Genomic DNA, 21,331 nt, shown 5'->3' with positions numbered 1-21,331 from the left:
AGAGGGGTCAAATACTTATTTCCCTCATTTAAAATGCAAATCAATTTATAAAATGTTTGACATGCGTTTTTCTGGATTTTTGTTGTTGTTATTCTGTCTCTCACTTTTCAAATAAACCTACCATTAAAATTATAGACTGATCATGTCTTTGTCAGTGGGCAAATGTACAAAATCAGCAGGGGATCAAATACTTTGTTCCCTCAATATACCTGTCCACAACTATACCTGTCCACAACTAGACCCTATTCCCTTTATAGTGCACTACTAAATGTAAACAGCTGGTGTATATTCTAACACCAGGGCATAGAGCCATTGAGGACTTTCACCATTTTAAAGTAGTCAACTGGGTGTGACTTCCTGTGGGTTAAGGAAGGATCACATCATTCCATCCAGGTCATCAGGAGGGATCAGCCAATTAATTATTCTCTAGCGCAAACGTTCCATAACTGCAGGTGGCAGTAAATTGCCAACCTTGGCGTTTATACCTGTTCAAACAACACACTCCAGGTGGTAGTATGCAGCCTTTCAGTTTGTTTACCAACTCATAGAAGTAGTAGAAGAAGAAACACACTGCCCGTGCACTCGCAGATGCCATAGTGGGACAAATACAACGTTGCGCTCTCTATACATCTCTTTGCCCCAGGGATAGCTATTGTCCCATTGCTGTGTGATGCGATTTACTGAAGATGCACAAGACCGAGACTACACTCCGCTGAAGCATCTGCATTGAGTGTCAATCAACAGATGTTGCTGGCTATGAAGACATCACCTGAACACCTGTCTAAGACCTTGTTTGATTGACATAGCCGATATGGAGCTTAGACATTTCCTGTGCGATGGCTGAACCTTTCAGCAGAGACGTCAAGGTGAGTAATATTGAATTAAGTTATGTGGAATTGTAGGCAAAAAGTGGTTCTTTACAGAGTGTTTCTAATACTAAAATACCTATAAAGCACATTTCTACCAATCAATATGTAGTAGCTAATGGATATTTAGACTGAACAAAAGTACAAACGCAACAATTTCTGGGTTACAGTTTATATAAGGAAATCAGTCAATTTAAATAAAATGCATTAGGCCCTAATCTATGGATTTCACATGACTGGGAATATAGATATACATCTGTTGGTCACAGATACCTTAAAAAAATGGGCCTCACAATGGGCCTCAGGATCTCGTCACGGTATCTCTGTGCATTCAAATTGCCATTGATAAAATTAAGTTGTTTTCGTTGTCCGTAGCTTATGCCTGCCCATACCGTAACCCCACCGCCACCCTGGGGCACTCTGTTCACAATGTTGACGTCAGCAAACTGCTCCACCACATGCCATACACGTGGTCTGCGGTTGTGAGGCCAGTTGGACGTACTGCCAAATTCTCTAAAACGACATTGCTTATGGTTGCATGGCTTATGGTTGAGAAATGAACATTCACTTCTCTGGCAACAGCTCTGGTGGGCATTCCTGCAGTCAGCATGCCAATTGCACACTCCCTCAAAACTTGAGACGTCTTTGGCATTGTGTTGTGTGACAAAAACTGCACATTTTAGTGGCATTTTATTGTCCCCAGCACAAGGTGCACCTGTGTAATGATCATGCTGTTTAATCAGCTTCTTGATATGCCACACCTGTCAGGTGGATGGATTATCTTGGCAAAGAGGAAATGCTGACTAACAGGGATGTAAACAAATTTGTGCCCAAAATTTGAGAGAAATAAGCTTTTTCAGCGTATGGAAAACGTCTTTACATGTTGCGTTTATTTTTTGTTCAGTGTAATTCAACTGTCTTTTGTTTTAGCTGTCTGAAGTGAAATGGATGGTTCTACAGTGTATTTTTTGATTATTGTTACTATACATGTAACATCAATTGCAACAATATTATTTTTTGTAAAAACCTAAATTGTCTTAAGTAGAAAAACAATCCTCACTTGTTCCTTTAAGGCCATACGCGCTTTACCAAAACAGGTTTGAAATGTAATACAGATGAAATTGTTTTGATCCACCCCTCTAGTAAATCTAGAAACATGACTGTGATAAATGAGGAAAAAGGTGTAAGCAGTTGAATATTAAAGAATATTGTTCTTGTGGCTTTTTTTTTTTTTTTGGTCTCTGTCTTTTCCTTTACCACAGCCTGCCTTGTGTCCTCTTGGGAGTTGGAAAACAGATATTTGATTTATCTAATCAAATAATCCTGACATACTGCATGTTTCAATTGATGTATGCATAAAAAAACTTGAACCAAGGCCTCTTGTATTATTGTTAATCGTATTGATATAGCAAAAAAAATACACATTGTACAATTCATTATGCCTGTTTTAAAAGGACACACTGGTTGATAAGACCGTCTGCTCGACAGGAAAACATGCCTTTTAATGTACTGTACGCCGATTCCATTTTGATTCACATTTATGTCTAACAGAAATGTCATTTGCCCAGAGCTTCACACAACTACAGCCATTCTCACATGGCAGACCTCTCTGGTTGTGGCACAAATAGTATGCTGCTAAAGACCAGGCTGCAGTTAATATGGTATTTTAGCTGCAGCAGAGGCTTTTATCCAGATAGTAGGCCTCCTGCAGTTTATATGGTCTTTAGCAGAGGCTTTTATCCAGATAGTAGGCCTCCTGCAGTTTATATGGTCTTTAGCAGATGCTTTTATCCAGATAGTAGGCCTCCTGCAGTTTATATGGTCTTTAGCAGAGGCTTTTATCCAGATAGTAGGCCTCCTGCAGTTTATATGGTCTTTAGCAGATGCTTTTATCCAGATAGTAGGCCTCCTGCAGTTTATATGGTCTTTAGCAGATGCTTTTATCCAGATAGTAGGCCTCCTGCAGTTTATATGGTCTTTAGCAGATGCTTTTATCCAGATAGTAGGCCTCCTGCAGTTTATATGGTCTTTAGCAGATGCTTTTATCCAGATAGTAGGCCTCCTGCAGTTTATATGGTCTTTAGCAGATGCTTTTATCCAGATAGTAGGCCTCCTGCAGTTTATATGGTCTTTAGCAGATGCTTTTATCCAGATAGTGGGCCTCCTGCAGTTTATATGGTATTTAGCAGATGCTTTTATCCAGATAGTAGGCCTCCTGCAGTTTATATGGTCTTTAGCAGATGCTTTTATCCAGATAGTAGGCCTCCTGCAGTTTATATGGTCTTTAGCAGATGCTTTTATCCAGATAGTAGGCCTCCTGCAGTTTATATGGTCTTTAGCAGAGGCTTTTATCCAGATAGTAGGCCTCCTGCAGTTTATATGGTCTTTAGCAGATGATTTTATCCAGATAGTAGGCCTCCTGCAGTTTATATGGTATTTTAGCTGTAGGCCTACTGTAGTTAATAGGGTCTTTTAGCAGACGCTTTTATCCAGAGTGACTTGCAGAATTGTCAACATTGATAGCGGCACGAAGAAAATCCCATGAGGGGAAAATATTTCTACAGTAAAGGATTAAACACATCTCTCTGACTCTATAGGAGTCACTTCCTACCTGTGCATTTGTTTCCAAGTTTCCTCTTCCCTCTGACATTTTTCAAAAGGAGGATAGAAATCGTGGAAATCCAATTGCGAAAAGGCCTATGTTGTGAGGTGAGCTTTTTGAAGGGTGCTTTAAATTCAGTGGTACATGCAGGAAAATAGTTTTAATACAGCACCATCCATTCTGGATGAAACCCCCCCCTCTCTTTGTCTGGCTCTTTCTATGTTGCGAGGTGGGCTTTGAATTCAGCCGGTACGTCACTGTCCAGTTTGCAGATGACCTTATAGATGGCTTTCTTCCAGGATGGGTCTGAGTCTCTGGCCAGAGAGATGGCGACGTAAAACTCCTGTAGTGTGATCTCAGCCACCTCAAGAAACCTGTCAGGGACCTGCGGATGAAAGGCACGATCAGTTAGATTTCAAAAGGGCAATCTGCAATTCAAACAAAGCCGACACAATTTTGGTTTAAAAAAAAAAAGCTGATGGGGCTGGAAATGTAACCATTGGCAAATGTATAGACAGAACTGTGGATGCAAGAACTGACCATCCATGAGATCAACATTATAGCTCTAACCTGTATAGGTACTGTATGATGACAACTGAATATGATATAGAAAATGTTCTGATAAACAAAGTAATTCTGTCACTTTTGGCAGACGTGTTGATGGTGAGGTAAGTTGTACATGCTTTTTTTATGCCAAAACAAATGGATTTTTCCTCAGCGAGAAATGTATTCCTTTCTGTGGATCCTTTGGCACTATCTGTTGTTCTGAATGACCTGTAGTGCCATGTGCTCAGTGGCCTGAGAGAGGAGATCACAATGCTTTTTTGGTAAGTAAGCAGGCTGGCAGCAGGCTTGTTTGAATCCAGGGCCAGGGCAAAGAAGCGAGAAACTTGCAACTGGTTTCAAATCTCCTGCCCGTTGTACCCTTGAGCAAGGCATTTGTACCGCTGAAATAGGAAATAGGAGTGCTTTTTGTTTCAGACAAAATGTTACTGGTGTATGTGTGTGTGTGTGTGTGGCGTCCAGGGGAGTTGGGAACAGAGCAGAATATAAACATTTCCATCTCTGTTGATGGACTGAAACTATTCTAGTCTCCAAGCAGCTTTAGCAAAGCAAGACATCTGACAGAATAAGTAACAACAACAAAAAGTAATGAACCCTCCAACACCACCCCTCTGAAGGGGTTGGACATCAGGGCCAAAATGATTGGCGCCCTAGATAAAGATGAGCAAAAAAAAAAAGACCTGTCGAATAAATAATACAAATACTGGGCGATTATGTGCAAGGAAAATTGGGAAATATTTTTCTATGCTAATGCAATTGCTCAGAGAAAGAGATTTTTGTTTAAAAAGTAATATGGCAAATTCTGAAAAAAAGATAGGGGTCAATATTGGCACCCCTGTTTTCAATACCTCACCTTGAGAAGAACGTCACTGAGCCTTTTTCTACAAGGTTTTATGAGATTGAAGAACACATTTTAACGGATCTTAGACCATTCCTACATACAGAATCTTTCCAGACCCTTGATATTCTTCATCTGCGCTCATGGACTGTCCTCTTTGATTCAAACCACCGGTTTTCAATGGGGTTCAAGTCCAGAGACTGAGATGGTCGTTGCAAAATGTTGATTTTTGTGGTCAATTAACAATTTATTTGTGGATTTTGATGTGTGCTTGGAGTTGTTGTCTTGCTGGAAGATCCAGTTGCGGCCAAGTTTCAGTCTTCTGGCAGAGGCAACCATGTTTTTGGCTAAAATGTCCTGGTACTGGATAAAGTTCATGATGCTGTTGACCTTAACAAAGGCCCCAGGACCAGTGGAAGCAAAATAGCCCCGTAACATCAAAGATCCACCATCAAATCTGAGGTTATTTCTGAATCATTCTATCACTGCCAAGCCAATCACTAGTGGCCAAAGAGCTCTTTTAATATCATCCAACAAATGTAAAAATGTCTGGAGTTTGCTAAACGGCATTGGAACTTGGATTGGAACCGGTGTTATTGTCAGATGAAAATAGAGCTCTTTGGCCACGCACACCAGTGGTGGGTTTGGTGTCGAAAGAATGATGCATTTGCAGAAAATACTATGGTATACTGTAGTAGTATTACTATATTTTGTATACTATAGTATTCACTGTTTTTGCACTGTTTGCGCAAAAACACTACAGTGAATACTGTAGTATTTACTCTAGTGTTTTTGTGGATATGACTAGTATAATGTAGTATTTACTTTAGTATTTTTGTTACTGCAGTAGACTAGTACTTACTGTGGTATTTTTGTTGTATCTTTTTTTATTGTCTTTTTGGGGCTTTCTCCTCTTTCTGGGTCTTTCTCCTCGAGGAAACCTACTTGACAACTACTAAAAGAGCAAATTGTCCAAAACTAAGTAGGACTGGGGTCTGACCGGCTAGGTTCATAGCTTCTGCTCTTTTCTATAACCTGTAGGGAATTCATACCAATTCATCCCAAAGGTGTTCGACGGGGTTGACGTCAGGGCTCTGTGCAGGCCAGTCAAGTTCTTCTACACCGATCTCGATAAACCATTTCTGTATGGACCTTGCTTTGTGCACGGGGGTGAATTGAACAGGAAAGGGCCTTCCCCAGACTGTTGCCACAAAGTTGGAAGCACAGAATCGTCTAAAATGTCATTGTATGCTGTAGCGTTACGATTTCCCTTCACTGAAACTAAGGGGCCTAGCCCGAACCATGAAAAACAGCCCCAGACCATTATCCCTCCTCCACCTAAACTTTACAGTTGGCACTATGCATTCGGGCAGGTAGCGTTCTCCTGGCATCTGCCAAACCCAGATTTGTCCATCGGACTGTCATATGGTGAAGCGTGATTCATCACTCCAGAGAACGCATTTCCACTGCTCCAGAGTCCAATGGCGGCGAGCTTTACATCACTCCAGCCGACGCTTGGCATTGCGCATGGTGATCTTAGGCTTGTGTGCGGCTGCTCGGCCATGGAAACTAATTTCATGAAGCTCCCGACGAATAGTTCTAGTGCTGAAGTTGCTTCCAGAGGCAGTTTGGAACTTGGTAGTGAGTGTTGCAACCGAGGACAGACGATCTTTATGCTCTTCAGCACTCAACGGTCTCGTTCTGTGAGCTTGTGTGGCCTACCACTTCGTGGCTGAGCCGTTGTTGCTCCTAGACGTTTCCACTTCACAATAACAGCACTTACAGTTGACCGGGGCAGCTCTGGCAGGGCAGAAATTTGACAAACTGACTTGTTGGAAAGGTGGCATCCTATGACAGTGCCACGTTGAAAGTCACTGAGTTTTTCAGTGAGGCCATTCTACTGCCAATGTTTGTCTATGGAGATTGCATGGCTGTGTGCTCGATGTTATACACCTGTCAGCAACGGGTGTGGCTGAAATAGCCGAATCCACTAATTTGAAGGTGTGTCCACATACTGCTGTATATAGTGTACCTGTTGTACATGCCAACCACCCATAAACAATGTATTAATCATACCATTTTATACTTTGAACAGATTGACTGTCTGTACAGGAATCCGCCTGAGCACACTGAAGACGTAATGGTGACATGTGTCATAAAAATACATGAGAGACGTGAAGAAATGATCAGCACAATGAACGCTAGCCTCTTACAACCATCCTGATCTCACGATCTCACCTTCTGTTTCGCTACACAGATTCAAATCGGTGTAAATCCCACTTAGCAAAACCGAATGTGAGCTCGCTAGATCAGGAAGGTCATATGAGGCTAAATGACTACACGGGCGAGACTCTTATTTGAGTGCATGAGCGAGATGTTTCAGCCTACCTGAAAGTCATTGGCCTTGTTGTAGTGCGTGTTGAGGGCTCTGAAGAGCTCTGAGTCTCTGCCCACTGTTAAATCCCTCACGCTGTTCACCCCCTCCACTCGGGACTGACGGGCAAACTTCTCCATCTGAATATAGTAGAACTCTCTGAAGTTGCTGAACCATTTAATCAGCTGGGAGGTGATACAGCGAGTGAGCTGTATGGGAACACAAATAAAACAAATCGGTTTGGGTAAGTACATTCTTAAGTTATTTGAAATAATGTCTGGGTTGATGCTTTTTTGTTATTTAATTTTACCTGATGTAGTTTACGTTCTATTTAGTTGATTTTAGTGTGCGTGTGTTGGTCAATCCACTGTTTCGACTGTCTATGTCAATAAATCGTGTATGAACTATTTGAATAAAGCAAATTGCCCACAGTTATGTGTTCAGTGATGATTTTTCAATTAGGGGATTTTATCTCAACGTTGGTTTGCCCATTCAGGCATTCACTCTACCAGTAGAACACGCCATAGGAAAGGTCATCCATTAACAAGAGATTATTTTTTTTTATACCTGGACATTCATTATTACCTGGACATCGGGGAAAAAAGTTTTGAGCACGTTAGAACTAGGGTAGCGGGCGTAGAAGAACATCAACTTGGCTTTCTTCAGGTGCTGCGTGGTCAGACCGCCCTACGGCTCTAGTTATGGAGCTAACGCCATGTACTCAAACCGTGCATACATCAGAATATGAATGGATGAAAGTATATTTTATTCCTAGAGTGAATCATGTCCTGTACCCTTTGCTTGTTTTCATCACAAAATAGGTTTTCACTACATTGCTAAACTTCATTATTACCGTGAGCACAGACTTCCTTTGAAAACAATTCTTAAGACCGGTATTCTTTTACATCAATGTTTTTCTCTGTTCCTGAATCATTAGACTACACTCGGATGGTAGAAGCAATTTCCTTAGGAGTAGAGATCACAAGATCAAAGGGGAAATTAACCTTGAAGTGCATCCTACCACAGCTACTAATGCTAGCCCAAGCCTCATAGATATTGTTTTCCTGGAAAGAGAGAAGAACATTGGAAAGAAACATAATATATGTTGGTTTATGGACTATCCTTGTGGGCAGATGAAGGATATTATTATGAGAGACTTACCTAAACCTCAAAGACAGGCAGAAGCTTTCTTAGACACTGTATTATTGATATGACTTGTGCCATATCTGAAGCCAATTGCCTCACTAAAGAAAGCCAACCAAAGAATCTATCATTTGGTGGAGATGCCAGGCATTTGAAAAACACAGTTCGTGCTTGACCACAACATATAACACTCATATTACATATTCACTGACTAACTCTAATATTACAGATTCACTGCCTAAATCTAATATTACAGATTCACTGCCTAAATCTAATATTACAGATTCACTGCCTAAATCTAATATTACAGATTCACTGCCTAACTCTAATATTACAGATTCACTGCCTAACTCTCATATTCTATGCCAGCAGCATACCACCCTGCATCCCACTGGGTTGGTCCCTGGATGGGGGACCAGATGCTGCTGGAAGTGGTGTTGGAGGGCCAGTAGAGGCCAGTCTTCCTTCTGTTCTAAGGAGATCCCAATGCCCCAGGGCAGTGAAGGGGGACAATGCCCTGCGCAGGGTGCCGTCTTTCAGATGGGATGTTAAAAACGGGTGTCCTGACTCTGTGGTCACTACAGATCCAATTGCACTTAGGGAGTGAACGTTGTTTATATAATAAGGGTCACAGGGAGAAAATCGGACCTCCGTGAAATGAAAATGGATGTCCTTCCCTTCAGCAAAACATATTTTACCTAAACCCTCCCTGAACGCTTAAAAGAAGAGATATGAGGGGTGGCATCGGGACCCCATCGATATATAGACTAATAAGCAACTCATTCTAAAACACTGAGAAATGTATTCATCAATTAGAAATTACATGACCCTCCCCTGGACTACATTTTAAAAAATTGACTGAAATTGGAAAAGCATGACCCTCTCCATTTTCCTCCAGGTAACCATTCTGTAAATTTCGATACATCCCCTTATCGTAAGAGTAGGGGTGTTAAACCCGGTGTCCTGACTAAATTCCCAATCTGGCCCTTATACCATCACGGCCACCTAATCATCCCCAGCTTCCAATTGTCTCATTCATCCCCTCTCTTTCCCCTGTAACTCTTTCCCAGGTTGTTACTGTAAAAGAGAATATGTTCTCAGTCATCTTACCTGGTCAAATAAGGGTTAATAAATTACTGATTCACTGACTAACTCTAATATTACAGATTCACTGACTAACTCTAATATTACAGATTCACTGACTAACTCAATGTAAAGTATATAGTAGAATTCTATAGTTAAACTTCTTTCCCACTGTTTCTCCCACTTGCCTGTCACCCCACCTAATTTCCTTACTGTCTGAATAAAGTGGAAAAACACCTTAATTTAAAAGAAATATAACACTCTTGTAAAGGATACATTCAGCACATACGAGGTCCTCTTCACCATCCTCTGGAAGCTACCACAGTCCATCTTAGCGTGAGGGAGACTGAGACTGTCCAGAAGCACATGATGCCCTGTGGCCTGAGGACTCCTGGGTGGCCTGGAGGTCACCTTGGACCTCACTATGACCGGATCCCACGGTAAGTCAACCATCTCTGGGTTGGACAGACCCATGGTAGTGGGTCTACACTGGAGCCCTCCGAAGGTATCTTGATGGTAGCTGTTGTGTTTGAGGTTGTCCAGTACTTGGTGGTCTTCCTGTAGGGCAGTGGGGTGGTTGTATAGGAATGGAGGCTGGTGGAAATGGAGAGGCCTTTTCACAGTTAGGTTTAGAGAACATGGGCGAGTTATTGAAGCAGGCTTTTGAACAACCAGAGATAGAGCCTCGGTTTGAATCTCTTGTAGTTGTTGGGCCATACCACTCTCAGAACACGGGGGGAGCCGTGACATGCTGTCTACATGGGTGGACGTTGACGCTGGCTCGCGAGAGCTGAGGAACATGGTCTCATCGTCTGTTTCCATCATTCCCCCATCCTCGACGTGTAGCTGTGGTGACTTGACTATAGTATGTGATATGTTTTTGAAAATGGAGTCAACGCTCGAGTTTACAGCTCTGATGAGTTCATACTTGAGAATGTCTGCTAGGAGTTTGTCTTCGTTGTCTGGGTTTGAGTGGAGGTAGTCAGTTATCTTGTTATTCTTCCATCCCAGATGACCTCTATCTAAAGGCGTCTTGTTGTTAAACTCACTGTAAGGGTCCAAGAACACCTCACCAGGAGATGTCTCTGTCTCCGGATATCCTTTGTTCCAAGTGCTATGGTGGTCCTCCGTTGAACCTGTCTCCTCACTGACGTCCTCTTCAGACTCATTGGTCTGGTTCTCGTAGACCTGAATGAACCTGGCCTGGAGTTGACCCAGGAGCCTCTGCATGGTCTGAAGCTGCTTCCTCAGTGTATGTCCCTCCTCCGTACTCTTCCCGCTAGCGCCCCCTGTCCTCTGGAGGTCCTGGTGCTGCGGCACCCTCTGTTTCCTCTTGTTCTCCTGCTTGTTTTCCAACATCTCACTCTGATGGTGACCGGTTGGAGTGGTCTCCCCTTCCCCAAACCCTTCACCTGTGAAATAAACACTGAGAGGAGAGCCTGCCATGCCCCTGATGATGCTCTCCACTCTGGCACGCTTCGCCCGGTGTCTGTCCCCTAGCTCCAGCGTCCAGTCCTGGGTCAACCCGGCCCCGTTGGGGCTGAATCTAGTGGGGCTGGCCCCGGTGGATGCCAGGCTGGCTGGAGACAGAGGCTCCATGGTGGCGCTGCTGCTCTTGGATGAAATGCTGCTGTGGTGGTCCACCTGGCTAGGGCTCGTCGAGTCAGAGCTGGACATGGGAGTGTCTGGGGGGTAATATGTAGAGGTGCTCTCCTGCAGGGATATTTTACTCTCTATGGTTGTCTGTAGGAGTGTAGAGATAAGGGATCCACCGCTTGACTGAGAGGAGGACTGAGGGGAGGAGGACTTGTATATGTTGTTGTGTAGAAAGGAGAGAGGATGCTCTGTCCTCTCCTCTGGGTAGGTGCTACTGGAGGAAGGATGCATGCTGTGGTCCAAAAGGCTTGGCTCCATGCTTCATGAAAAAATAAAGAAACGTACAATAAAGTACATAACCACAAATATAGTTTACCGGAAAAACAGGGCTTTAGAAAGCATTTAGCGTTAGAAAGTGTTGTAATAAAATATTTAAAGAAAAACAATATTGTTCATGGAAAATCATCAATACTGCAAAATGTAATGTTATTTCCCCCAGAAAACAACATATAATTTTAATGATAAAACAAAACTAGGCTATATTTAACAGATGAACTAAAATAATATATTTGTGATTAATCTATAATTTTGCCATTGGTAATAACTATGAAATACTGTATTTCACTGGCAGTTTGAAAGTTATACGTTTTGTGAAGTAATCTACTAGACAACAATATTTGTATGTATTCATAGTGTGCAGCAATGATGCAGGAGCAAACAATATTACTCACATTTGACCTCAAAAGAGTGTTAAGGTAATGTCAATGCTAGAATTAAGCAAATATGCATCCTGTAGAAACACAATTAAAATCTTATTTTTTTAAGAAAACTGTTCAATAAAATGACTGGCACTAGCCATTCTCGTCTTTTATAAATGAGAAAATGCCCCATATATATCAATTTAGCAGCAGACAAGTTTTAAGACCCAAACGAGAATACCGGTTTGATCAAATCCAATCACACTATTTATTTTAATAGAAAATAGCAAGAATATCTGCACAGTTACTTTAAATGAGCATACTCTTTGTGGAGAAGATTTTGTTGCAGCCTACTGCCTACCTTTCACGTGTCTACTTCCAAAGAACCCACAGACACCGAAAAGAAAAGGATGCCTGACTACCTGTTGCGCTGAGGGAAGGTAGGCGTCCAGAGACGAGAGATGAATGATGCTTGCCACAGGAGAGAAGGATTATTATAAACAGAGGTTCTGTATTTAATATGAGCTACCTCCCCTATCATAAGAACGACATTGGTTTGTCCCTTGTTCTTTCCCGTCGGGGGCAGTAGGCAATGGTCATAGCTAGATGAGATCCAGTTTTTGTCAAAATAACGCCAAACATTGACAATTTTAGCTACCCCTAATCGTAACCTAATTATCCTAACCTGCCACATCAATTATTTTAACACGCTGCGTAAATTGTCCTGATCTGCTGCTAAGAAAAGTACAATCTGAAGTTAATTTGACAAAAGATGGATCCCTTCTAGCCATGACCCACTGTGACCGTTCCTGGTACTATCCCGAAGTGTTCTGAACTTCCCTACCGCTTCCTTGGTCGGTTTGCCACCACTGTTGCCGCTATGTTATCGCATTCCCGATGTCTTTGCCGGACACTTGGGCGCTCTCTGTCTGCGCTAAGTCAGGTAGGAGAGAAATACCAATTCAATTTCCCCGTGTACCGAATCGTTGGGTTCGGCAAAGCTTTTTTCAAGGCCATAACGTTAGCTATCGGGGAATAGGCCTCACCCAAACCTGCCAAGGACAGAATGACACCCGTTCCATGTCTAGCTAAGCTGCTAATGAAATGGCTTGCTTTCCCCTCTAATTACATTTATGAAATATACATATTTGGATAGCTAGCTGTGCATAGTTGGTAGGAATATCACTAGAACCATTAACTTAGCTAGCTAAGTAAATTTTTTGAAGAGCCAACCGGTGACGCTAACGTTAGCTTGCTAGCTAGCGATTCTGAGCGTATTTACTAACTAGCCAGTTTTGCTAGCATTATGGTATTTCTAACGCTGGGGTCAGTTCTTAGTTAGCATGGCTTTGCTGGTTGGTGTTACTAAAAGAGCCAGTTAACTAGCTAGTTAGCTAACCGAGCCTAACTACCATAAGATTGCTAGCTAACAAGCTAGCCAAATTAACGTTACGGATGTCCTTTAGTATCCAGCTTCCAAATTAACAAACGTGAGTGTGACTTGTCAGGTATGCAACACTGATCTAATGCCTTAGGTCAGTGGTTCCCAAACCTTTTTCGGTTGTTTGACCACCAACTGAATTTTGCTCTGCCTGGAGTACCCCTGAAGTAGCCTACCATAGTCTTCTCAAGTACCCCCTGTGGATAGGCCAAGTACCCCCAGTGATCCTAGTACCCCTGGTTGGGAACCACTGCCTTAGGTAGCAACGTTAGCTAGCTAGCTATACACATTCACATCATTGTCAAGACACACTTCAGCCACAACTCTCATGCATAGACTGCAGAGAGTTATTCCCCAGCTAGCAGCACATTTGACTTTCTCGTGCATTTATTTTACAGCTTGACCTCTGTTTGAAACCTATGCCAGAGATAGCCCGTGTCGTGCCAGGCGTGAGCTAGTCTTGTGTGTAGTTCAGCAAGTCTTCAGGTGTCTCTCCAACCCCACTTTCACTACACCAACTTACACAACCAGTGTAAGCACAGCTATAGCTAGCTTCTCTTTGACTATTTCACACTGACCCACTACCAGAGAGCTAAGAGAAGAGTCAGATATTTCCATACCTATGACAAATCATTAGCTACTTGATTGCGGTGTTTGTATTTAAACACTATGCCACACAAATGGCTTTTCTGAAGAGGGTTTATACCAGCTCCCCTTTTGAGTAAAAACACATTGCCCAACTAGTTTGTTGTCAATGGCCTTGATCAGAGCTAGGCCATAACATGCATTGCTCTGGTAAAGGCAATGGGTGTAGTGGGGCGCTGTGCAGGATCATATTGCATGCATTTCATCAAATGTTTGTTTGAACAGCAACCAGTTCAACTGGCGTAACCATCCACTTGTTTTGTGACTGCGTAGGTGATCCCTTTTTGTCGAGAGGAAAAGTTATAGTAATTGTATTGTATGAAGGTTTGTTGTTAGGTGATGGGGTACTACAGATGAAAACCATAGACTGAAAAAGATAAAGGAAAGCGGGGATAACCTGTATCAAAGGTGAAGGGAAGAGGGGATAACCTGTATCAAAGGTGAAGTGAAGTGGGGATAACCTGTATCAAAAGTGAAGGAAAGAGGGGATAACCTGTATCAAAGGTGAAGGAAAGAGGGGATAACCTGTATCAAAGGTGAAGGGAAGAGGGGATAACCTGTATCAAAGGTGAAGGGAAGAGGGCATAACCTGTATCAAAGGTGAAGGGAAGAGGGGATAACCTGTATCAAAGGTGAAGGGAAGAGGGGATAACCTGTATCAAAGGTGAAGGGAAGAGGGCATAACCTGTATCAAAGGTGAAGGGAAGAGGGGATAACCTGTATCAAAGGTGAAGGAAAGAGGGCATAACCTGTATCAAAGGTGAAGGAAAGAGGGCATAACCTGTATCAAAGGTGAAGGAAAGAGGGGATAACCTGTATCAAAGGTGAAGGGAAGAGGGGATAACCTGTATCAAAGGTGAAGGGAAGAGGGGATAACCTGTATCAAAGGTGAAGGGAAGAGGGCATAACCTGTATCAAAGGTGAAGGGAAGAGGGGATAACCTGTATCAAAGGTGAAGGGAAGAGGGGATAACCTGTATCAAAGGTGAAGGAAAGAGGGCATAACCTGTATCAAAGGTGAAGGAAAGAGGGCATAACCTGTATCAAAGGTGAAGGAAAGAGGGGATAACCTGTATCAAAGGTGAAGGAAAGAGGGGATAACCTGTATCAAAGGAGAAGGAAAGAGGGGATAACCTGTATCAAAGGAGAAGGAAAGAGGGAACCTTGCTCAAGGACACAATACATATTTTTCACCTTGACGGCTCGGGAATTTGAACCAGCGACCTTTCGGTTATTGGCCCAACGCTCTAACCGGTAGGCTACCTGCCCCCTATAACTATAGGAGGTAGTGTTAGAAGGTAGTGTTAGGCCTATAGGAGGTAGTGTTAATAGGTAGTGTTAGGCCTATAGGAGGTAGTTATAGGAGGTAGTGTTAGGCCTATAGGGGATAGTGTTAATAGGTAGTGTTAGGCCTATAGGAGGTAGTTATAGGAGGTAGTGTTAGGCCTATAGGAGGTAGTGTTAGGCCTATAGGAGGTAGTGTTAGGCCTATAGGAGGTAGTGTTAGGCCTATAGGAGGTAGTGTTAGGCCTATAGGAGGTAGTGTTAGGCCTATAGGAGGTAGTGTTAGGAGGTAGTGTTAGGCCTATAGGAGGTAGTGTTAGGAGGTGGTAGTGTTAGGCCTATAGGAGGTAGTGTTAGGAGGTAGTGTAAGGCCTATAGGAGGTAGTGTTAGGCCTATAGGAGGTAGTGTTAGGCCTATAGGAGGTAGTGTTAGGAGGTAGTGTTAGGCCTATAGGAGGTAGTGTTAGGCCTATAGGAGGTAGTGTTAGGCCTATAGGAGGTAGTGTTAGGCCTATAGGAGGTAGTGTTAGGCCTATAGGAGGTAGTGTTAGGAGGTAGTGTTAGGCATATAGGAGGTAGTGTTAGGAGGTAGTGTTAGGCCTATAGGAGGTAGTGTTAGGCCTATAGGAGGTAGTGTTAGGCCTATAGGAGGTAGTGTTAGGCCTATAGGAGGTAGTGTTAGGCCTATATGAGGTAGTGTTAGGAGGTAGTGTTAGGCCTATAGGAGGTAGTGTTAGGAGGTAGTGTTAGGCCTATAGGAGGTAGTGTTAGGCCTATAGGAGGTAGTTTTAGGCCTATAGGAGGTAGTTTTAGGCCTATAGGAGGTAGTGTTAGGCCTATAGGAGGTAGTGTTAGGCCTATAGGAGGTAGTATTAGGCCTATAGGAGGTAGTGTTAGGAGGTAGTGTTAGGCCTATAGGAGGTAGTGTTAGTAGGTAGTGTTAGGCCTATAGGAGGTAGTGTTAGGCCTATAGGAGGTAGTGTTAGGCCTATAGGAGGTAGTGTTAGGCCTATAGGAGGTAGTGTTAGGCCTATAGGAGGTAGTGTTAGGAGGTAGTGTTAGGCCTATAGGAGGTAGTGTTTGGCCTATAGGAGGTAGTGTTAGGAGGTAGTGTTAGGCCTATAGGAGGTAGTGTTAGGTCTATAGGAGGTAGTGTTAGGAGGTAGTGTTAGGCCTATAGGAGGTAGTGTTGGATATATTTAATCTAACACACCGGAGCAGTATGCTATTTGCCTCAACTGCTACAGATTCAAAGGAAACTTCATGCAAGCAAACATATAGAATTAATATGTAGGCCTTATTGATTCTGATGCGGCCCAGTGGAGAATTAAACAGGACATTTAACTTTCTACCTTAAACATTTCTTTTCAGGGGAATAATGTTCTGGCTGGAAGGACTGCTTCAGGTGAGCAGGTCGTCCTCTCTCTTTCTCTGCACAGTTCGTTAGGGTTGAGCGGTACAGGGTCCTCCTCTTTGTTAGTGCACACCGTAACAAAACTTTTTGCAACGAAAAACAATCTTTCCAGGTAAGCCCTTCACTGTTTTGAGTCCGTTTTGTGCCTGATTAACACGGCCCACCCAGGACTAATGTGAGATCATTGGCCTTTGTTCTGGTTTATAAATCTGAATAAACATGCTGTGTATGGATGGTGATTCATGGCTCAGAAGACTGTAATGTCCATTAAGTATCAAAGAGCACTGAAGGGCCTGTGAGTGGATAAATATGCCCCATCATCAAGGACCTGTTTATGTAGCTATACACCCAAGGGTTCTCAAGAATAGACTGATTCAACAGTGGTTATCACTCTGTTAATAAGACTAATAATAATAGCCTCAATTCTCTCCTTCTTCTCCCTCTCTTTCTTCCTCTCTCCCTTTTCTTTCGTTCTCTCGCTCTCCCTCCTCTCTCTCCCACCCTCCTCTCTCTATCTCCCCCTCCTCTCTCCCTCCCTCCTCTCTCTCTCTCCCACCCTCCTCTCTATCTCCCCCTCCTCTCTCTCTCCCTCCTCTCTCTCTCCCTCTCTCTCCCTCTCTCCCTCCCTCCTCTCTCTCTCCCTCCCTCCCTCCTCTCTCTCTTTCTCTCCCCTCCTTTCTCTCCTCTCTTTCTTTCTCTCTCTCCCCGCTCTCTCCTGCTCTTTCTCCCTCCTCTCTCTTCCTCTTCTTTTATCTCTTTTTGAAGGCCTCTCCGCTGGCAACAGGATTGTCTACAGGAACAGTCAGTTGTAAGTGTCCTCTCTTGGTCCTGGGTTTATCTCAGTATGTTTTGCCTCAGACAGGCTGACAAACAAATCTGGAGTCATCTGAAGATTCCCCATGCATTTTTTGTTTGCTACAGAAAATGTTTCAGTTACATTCATTATATTTGAGAGGATTTTAATGTGTGTTGCACTAGTTTTAAGCCCCTTGTTTTTACAAGAGAGGCTACTTTATTTATAGGCTGCTCCATAATAAACAGGTTTTCGTCCTCTGTTTCAGATGTGAATTTCCGTCATCAATTGTTGTCTTCCACGTCAGATACTTCAAGACGTCTGCAGCACGCAGTATGTATTCAAACACCTCTCTTGTCTTTCCCTGTGCGTTAAACAAGTCACTGTTTTTAAATAAAAATCTGTCTGACGTCTTTGTTTTTGATCAGGGGATGACGTTGTCACCGTCAACACCCCTCCGTTCTCTGAGTCGATCACAGAAGGGGACGTCAGGTGGGAGAAAGGTAGGGTTTTTTTGGGGGGGCGGCTCAGGAAAATCAACTCGGCTCATGTTTACTCTCTTGTTGCCATGGAGGTTTTGTGCAGGTCAATAATACCTTCCTTTGGTCTTTCCCAGCTGTTGGAGATTCAGTGAAAGAGGATGAGGTGGTGTGTGAGATCGAGACTGACAAGGTACTGAATACATTGAGAAGTCACAATATAGCCTTTTAACTGTTTAAAAACACTTTGAGGAATAAAGAGATGGCATTGATGATCAAATATTTAGGAAAAGTCAAGCTATCAAATGCTGAAATGCCGTAAGTTTGTAATTTGAATAACTGTGTGTATGGTTTTCTCTCAGACCTCGTTGCAGGTGCCGTCTCCGGCGGCCGGTGTGATCACGGAGCTCCTTGTGCCAGATGGAGGGAGGGTAGAGGCCGGGAATCCCCTCTTCAAACTCAAAAAAGGAGGTACACTTTCTCTCTCCATCTTTGTCTCTCATCCAAGTGTTCTTTTCCTGTTCCAACAATACCAGGTTAGTTTAAACATCTCTGGCTATGTTTTGTTTTTCGGGGGGGGCAAACCTATAACGGCCGGGAACGGATACCAGAAATCTTTGGTTTTATCACATTATCTGGTGTAACAATCTGCAGCTAGGTTTGGTACTTAGTTAGCTGCTGATATAAATGTACATTGCATTCATCTTAACTTTAGTAGAAATCAAAAAATGAGATACACTGATTCTACTGCTTGAATCTGAAATCATGTGATCAGCACAATGAGCCAATAGGGAAACTTGCTTGCCGAGGGCAATTGGTCACACCTGTGACATACACACACACTGATACGTCCAGTACACGTACACTGAGTGGACAAAACATTAGGAACAGCTTCCTGATTTGTATTTATTACGGATCCCATTAGCTGCTGCCAAGGCATCAGCTACTCTTCCTGGGGTCCGGCAAAATTAAGGTAGTTATACCATTTAAAAAAACATTACAATACATTCACAACAGATTTCACAACACACTGTGTGCCCTCAGGCACCTACTCCAATACCACATATCTACAGTACAAAATCCATGTGTACGTGTGTGTATAGTGCGTATGTTATCGTGTGTGTGTGTGCATGTGTCTGTGCCTATGTTTGTGTTGCTTCACAGTCCCCGCTGTTCCTTAAGGTGGATTTTTACCTGTTTTTTTAAATCTAATTTTACTGCTGGCATCAGGTACTTGATGTGGGATAGAGTTCCATGTAGTCATGGCTCTGTGTAGTACTGTGCGCCTCCCATAGTCTGCTCTGGACTTGGGGACTGTGAAGAGACCTCTGGTGGCATGTCTTGTGGGGTATGCATGGGTGTCTGAGTTAGTAGTTTAAACAGACACCTCGGTGCATTCAGCATGTCAACACTTCTTACAAAAATAAGTAGTGATGAAGTCAATCTCTCCTCCACTTTGAGCCATGAGAGATGTATATGCATATCATTAATGTTAGCCCCCCCGTGTATGTTTAAAGGCCAGCCATGCTGCCTTGTTCTGAGCCAATTGTAATTTTCCTAAGTCCCCTCTTTGTGGCACCTGACCACAAGACTGAACAGTAGTCCAGGTGTGGGTGTGGGGGTGGGGGGGGGGGGTTAGAAGGATTACTTTATACTATCCCAGGTATTCCTTAAAGAGGTAGGGTTTCAAGTGTCTCTGGAAGGTGGTCAGTGACTCCACTGTCCTGGCGTCGTGAGGGATGTAGCCAGACTAACCTGGTATTAGCGAAACTATCGTCGTTCTCGATTCGGCCAAACATGCATCTTCTAAAATCTGTCCAGTTACAGGTAGTGTGCTTGAATTTAGAAAAGGCTCCGTTATTAAAATAAAATATATAATTTTGCTCCATTAAGTAATCCAACAATGTGTACGCCGCCATCTTGTCCATTTCAAATCGATTGAGACAAGTGGATCCACCCCCATGTGAACTAGAGAAGATGGCAAAACATGTATTTATATTAATAAATTCAAACGCACCACCTGCAAATGGACACAGAGATTTTAGAAGATGCATGTTTGGCAGAATCGAGAACGATAAATAGGCAAACCTGTAACGTCAAGTAATGGATACCAACAAGCTTTGGTTATATCACATTATCTGGTGTAGCAATCTGTAGCTAGGTCTGAATGTCTCTTCTTCTCTGGTCAGCTGCAACAGCCAAAGCCGCCGCCGCCCCAACCCCAACCCCAACCCCGGCCTCCATCCCTGTCGCCATGCCCCCGGTACCCACCATGCCAGCACAAGCAGCACAAGCCAAACCTGGTACGTCGTCAGCTGCTGTTGGAAACAAACATTGCATTCATGTTAAACCTTAGTAGAATAATAAAAAAACTAACATTTACGTTGATCATTATAATATTTTCTCTTTTTTCCCCTCTCTCTTTAGTTTCTGCGGTCAAGCCAACTGCAGCAGCACCGGCAGCAGCACCAGAAGCTCATGGGACCAGGAAAGAGAGCAGGGTAAGACCTCTCTACACCAGGTCAGCCTTAGGTCAACACTCCCATACTAACAGAACTAGATGAAATAGCAGTGTGAGACCTCTCCACACCAGGTCAGCCTTAGGTCAACACGCCCATACTAACAGAACCAGATGAAATAGCAGGGAAAGGCCTTAGGTTGGTTTCAAACCAAGAGAAGTGTCTTGCCCTCGTTTATTGAGAAACCATACAGATGTGTCCAATCACCAACCAACCAATTGTCTCGTTAATCCTCCAGGTGAAGATGAATCGTATGAGGCTGAGGATCGCCCAGAGGCTGAAGGAGGCTCAGGAGACCTGTGCCATGCTCACCACCTTCAACGAGATAGACATGAGGTGAGACAATGCAATCACAATGCTGCTGTTGATGTCCAATACCATACAATACAATATCACTTTATTCATCCCTGAAGGTCCAGTGGTTTCAGGGCTGCACATGCCACCATCCAGATACATAGACATACAGACACTTCAAAATGGCTGCCACCATACAGATACATAGACATACAGACACTTCAAAATGGCTGCCACCATACAGATACATAGACATACAGACACTTCAAAATGGCTGCCACCATACAGATACATAGACATACAGACACTTCAAAATGGCTGCCACCATACAGATACATAGACATACAGACACTTCAAAATGGCTGCCACCATACAGATACATAGACATACAGACACTTCAAAATGGCTGCCACCATACAGATACATAGACATACAGACACTTCAAAATGGCTGCCACCATACAGATACATAGACATACAGACACTTCAAAATGGCTGCCACCATACAGATACATAGACATACAGACACTTCAAAATGGCTGCCACCAAACAGATACATAGACATACAGACACTTCAAAATGGCTGCCACCATACAGATACATAGACATACAGACACTTCAAAATGGCATGTTTTCCAAAAAATGGCCCAGTCCGTCCACAGCAACATCCAGGAGATGGGGAAAACTCCATAAAGATGCT

General features: G+C 43.2%; 2 protein-coding genes and 1 long non-coding RNA gene across 4 annotated transcripts in view; 2 read left to right on the top strand and 1 right to left on the bottom strand.

Moving 5' to 3' along the window:
• Positions 1-1,730: 1,730 nt before the first annotated feature.
• Positions 1,731-11,384, bottom strand: LOC121552548 (prospero homeobox protein 1-like). Its single transcript, XM_041865502.2, has 4 exons — positions 9,747-11,384; positions 7,830-7,931; positions 7,259-7,453; positions 1,731-3,853 (listed from the first exon to the last, which is right to left on the bottom strand). Exons 1-4 carry the CDS (start codon positions 11,382-11,384, stop codon positions 3,686-3,688), a joined length of 2,103 nt encoding a protein of 700 aa, XP_041721436.2. The 3' UTR covers positions 1,731-3,685.
• A 966-nt stretch (positions 11,385-12,350) lies between these two features.
• LOC121552910 (dihydrolipoyllysine-residue succinyltransferase component of 2-oxoglutarate dehydrogenase complex, mitochondrial) overlaps positions 12,351-21,331 on the top strand; it is a 41,933-nt gene continuing 32,952 nt past the window's right edge. Inside the window, exons 1-10 of the mRNA XM_045211214.1 lie at positions 12,351-12,707; positions 16,505-16,538; positions 17,313-17,355; positions 17,609-17,673; positions 17,769-17,843; positions 17,957-18,012; positions 18,182-18,290; positions 20,009-20,122; positions 20,247-20,320; positions 20,577-20,674. Coding sequence (XP_045067149.1) covers positions 12,645-12,707; positions 16,505-16,538; positions 17,313-17,355; positions 17,609-17,673; positions 17,769-17,843; positions 17,957-18,012; positions 18,182-18,290; positions 20,009-20,122; positions 20,247-20,320; positions 20,577-20,674 — 731 coding nt within the window. The 5' untranslated portion in view covers positions 12,351-12,644. The remainder of the gene's footprint in view (positions 12,708-16,504; positions 16,539-17,312; positions 17,356-17,608; positions 17,674-17,768; positions 17,844-17,956; positions 18,013-18,181; positions 18,291-20,008; positions 20,123-20,246; positions 20,321-20,576; positions 20,675-21,331) is intronic.
• LOC121552911 lies at positions 13,419-16,492 on the top strand. 2 transcript variants are annotated; one of them, XR_006657895.1, is made up of 3 exons: positions 13,419-15,422; positions 15,591-15,674; positions 15,722-16,492. It is a non-coding gene; the product is annotated as an uncharacterized LOC121552911 (long non-coding RNA). The 2 variants fall into 2 exon arrangements; XR_006657894.1 differs by having other exon boundaries at positions 13,419-15,674; positions 15,722-15,805; positions 15,861-16,492.

Source organism: Coregonus clupeaformis, chromosome 36, assembly GCF_020615455.1.
Source record: "Coregonus clupeaformis isolate EN_2021a chromosome 36, ASM2061545v1, whole genome shotgun sequence".
Taxonomy (NCBI): domain Eukaryota; kingdom Metazoa; phylum Chordata; class Actinopteri; order Salmoniformes; family Salmonidae; genus Coregonus; species Coregonus clupeaformis.
This window is presented reverse-complemented; position numbering and strand designations above follow the sequence as displayed.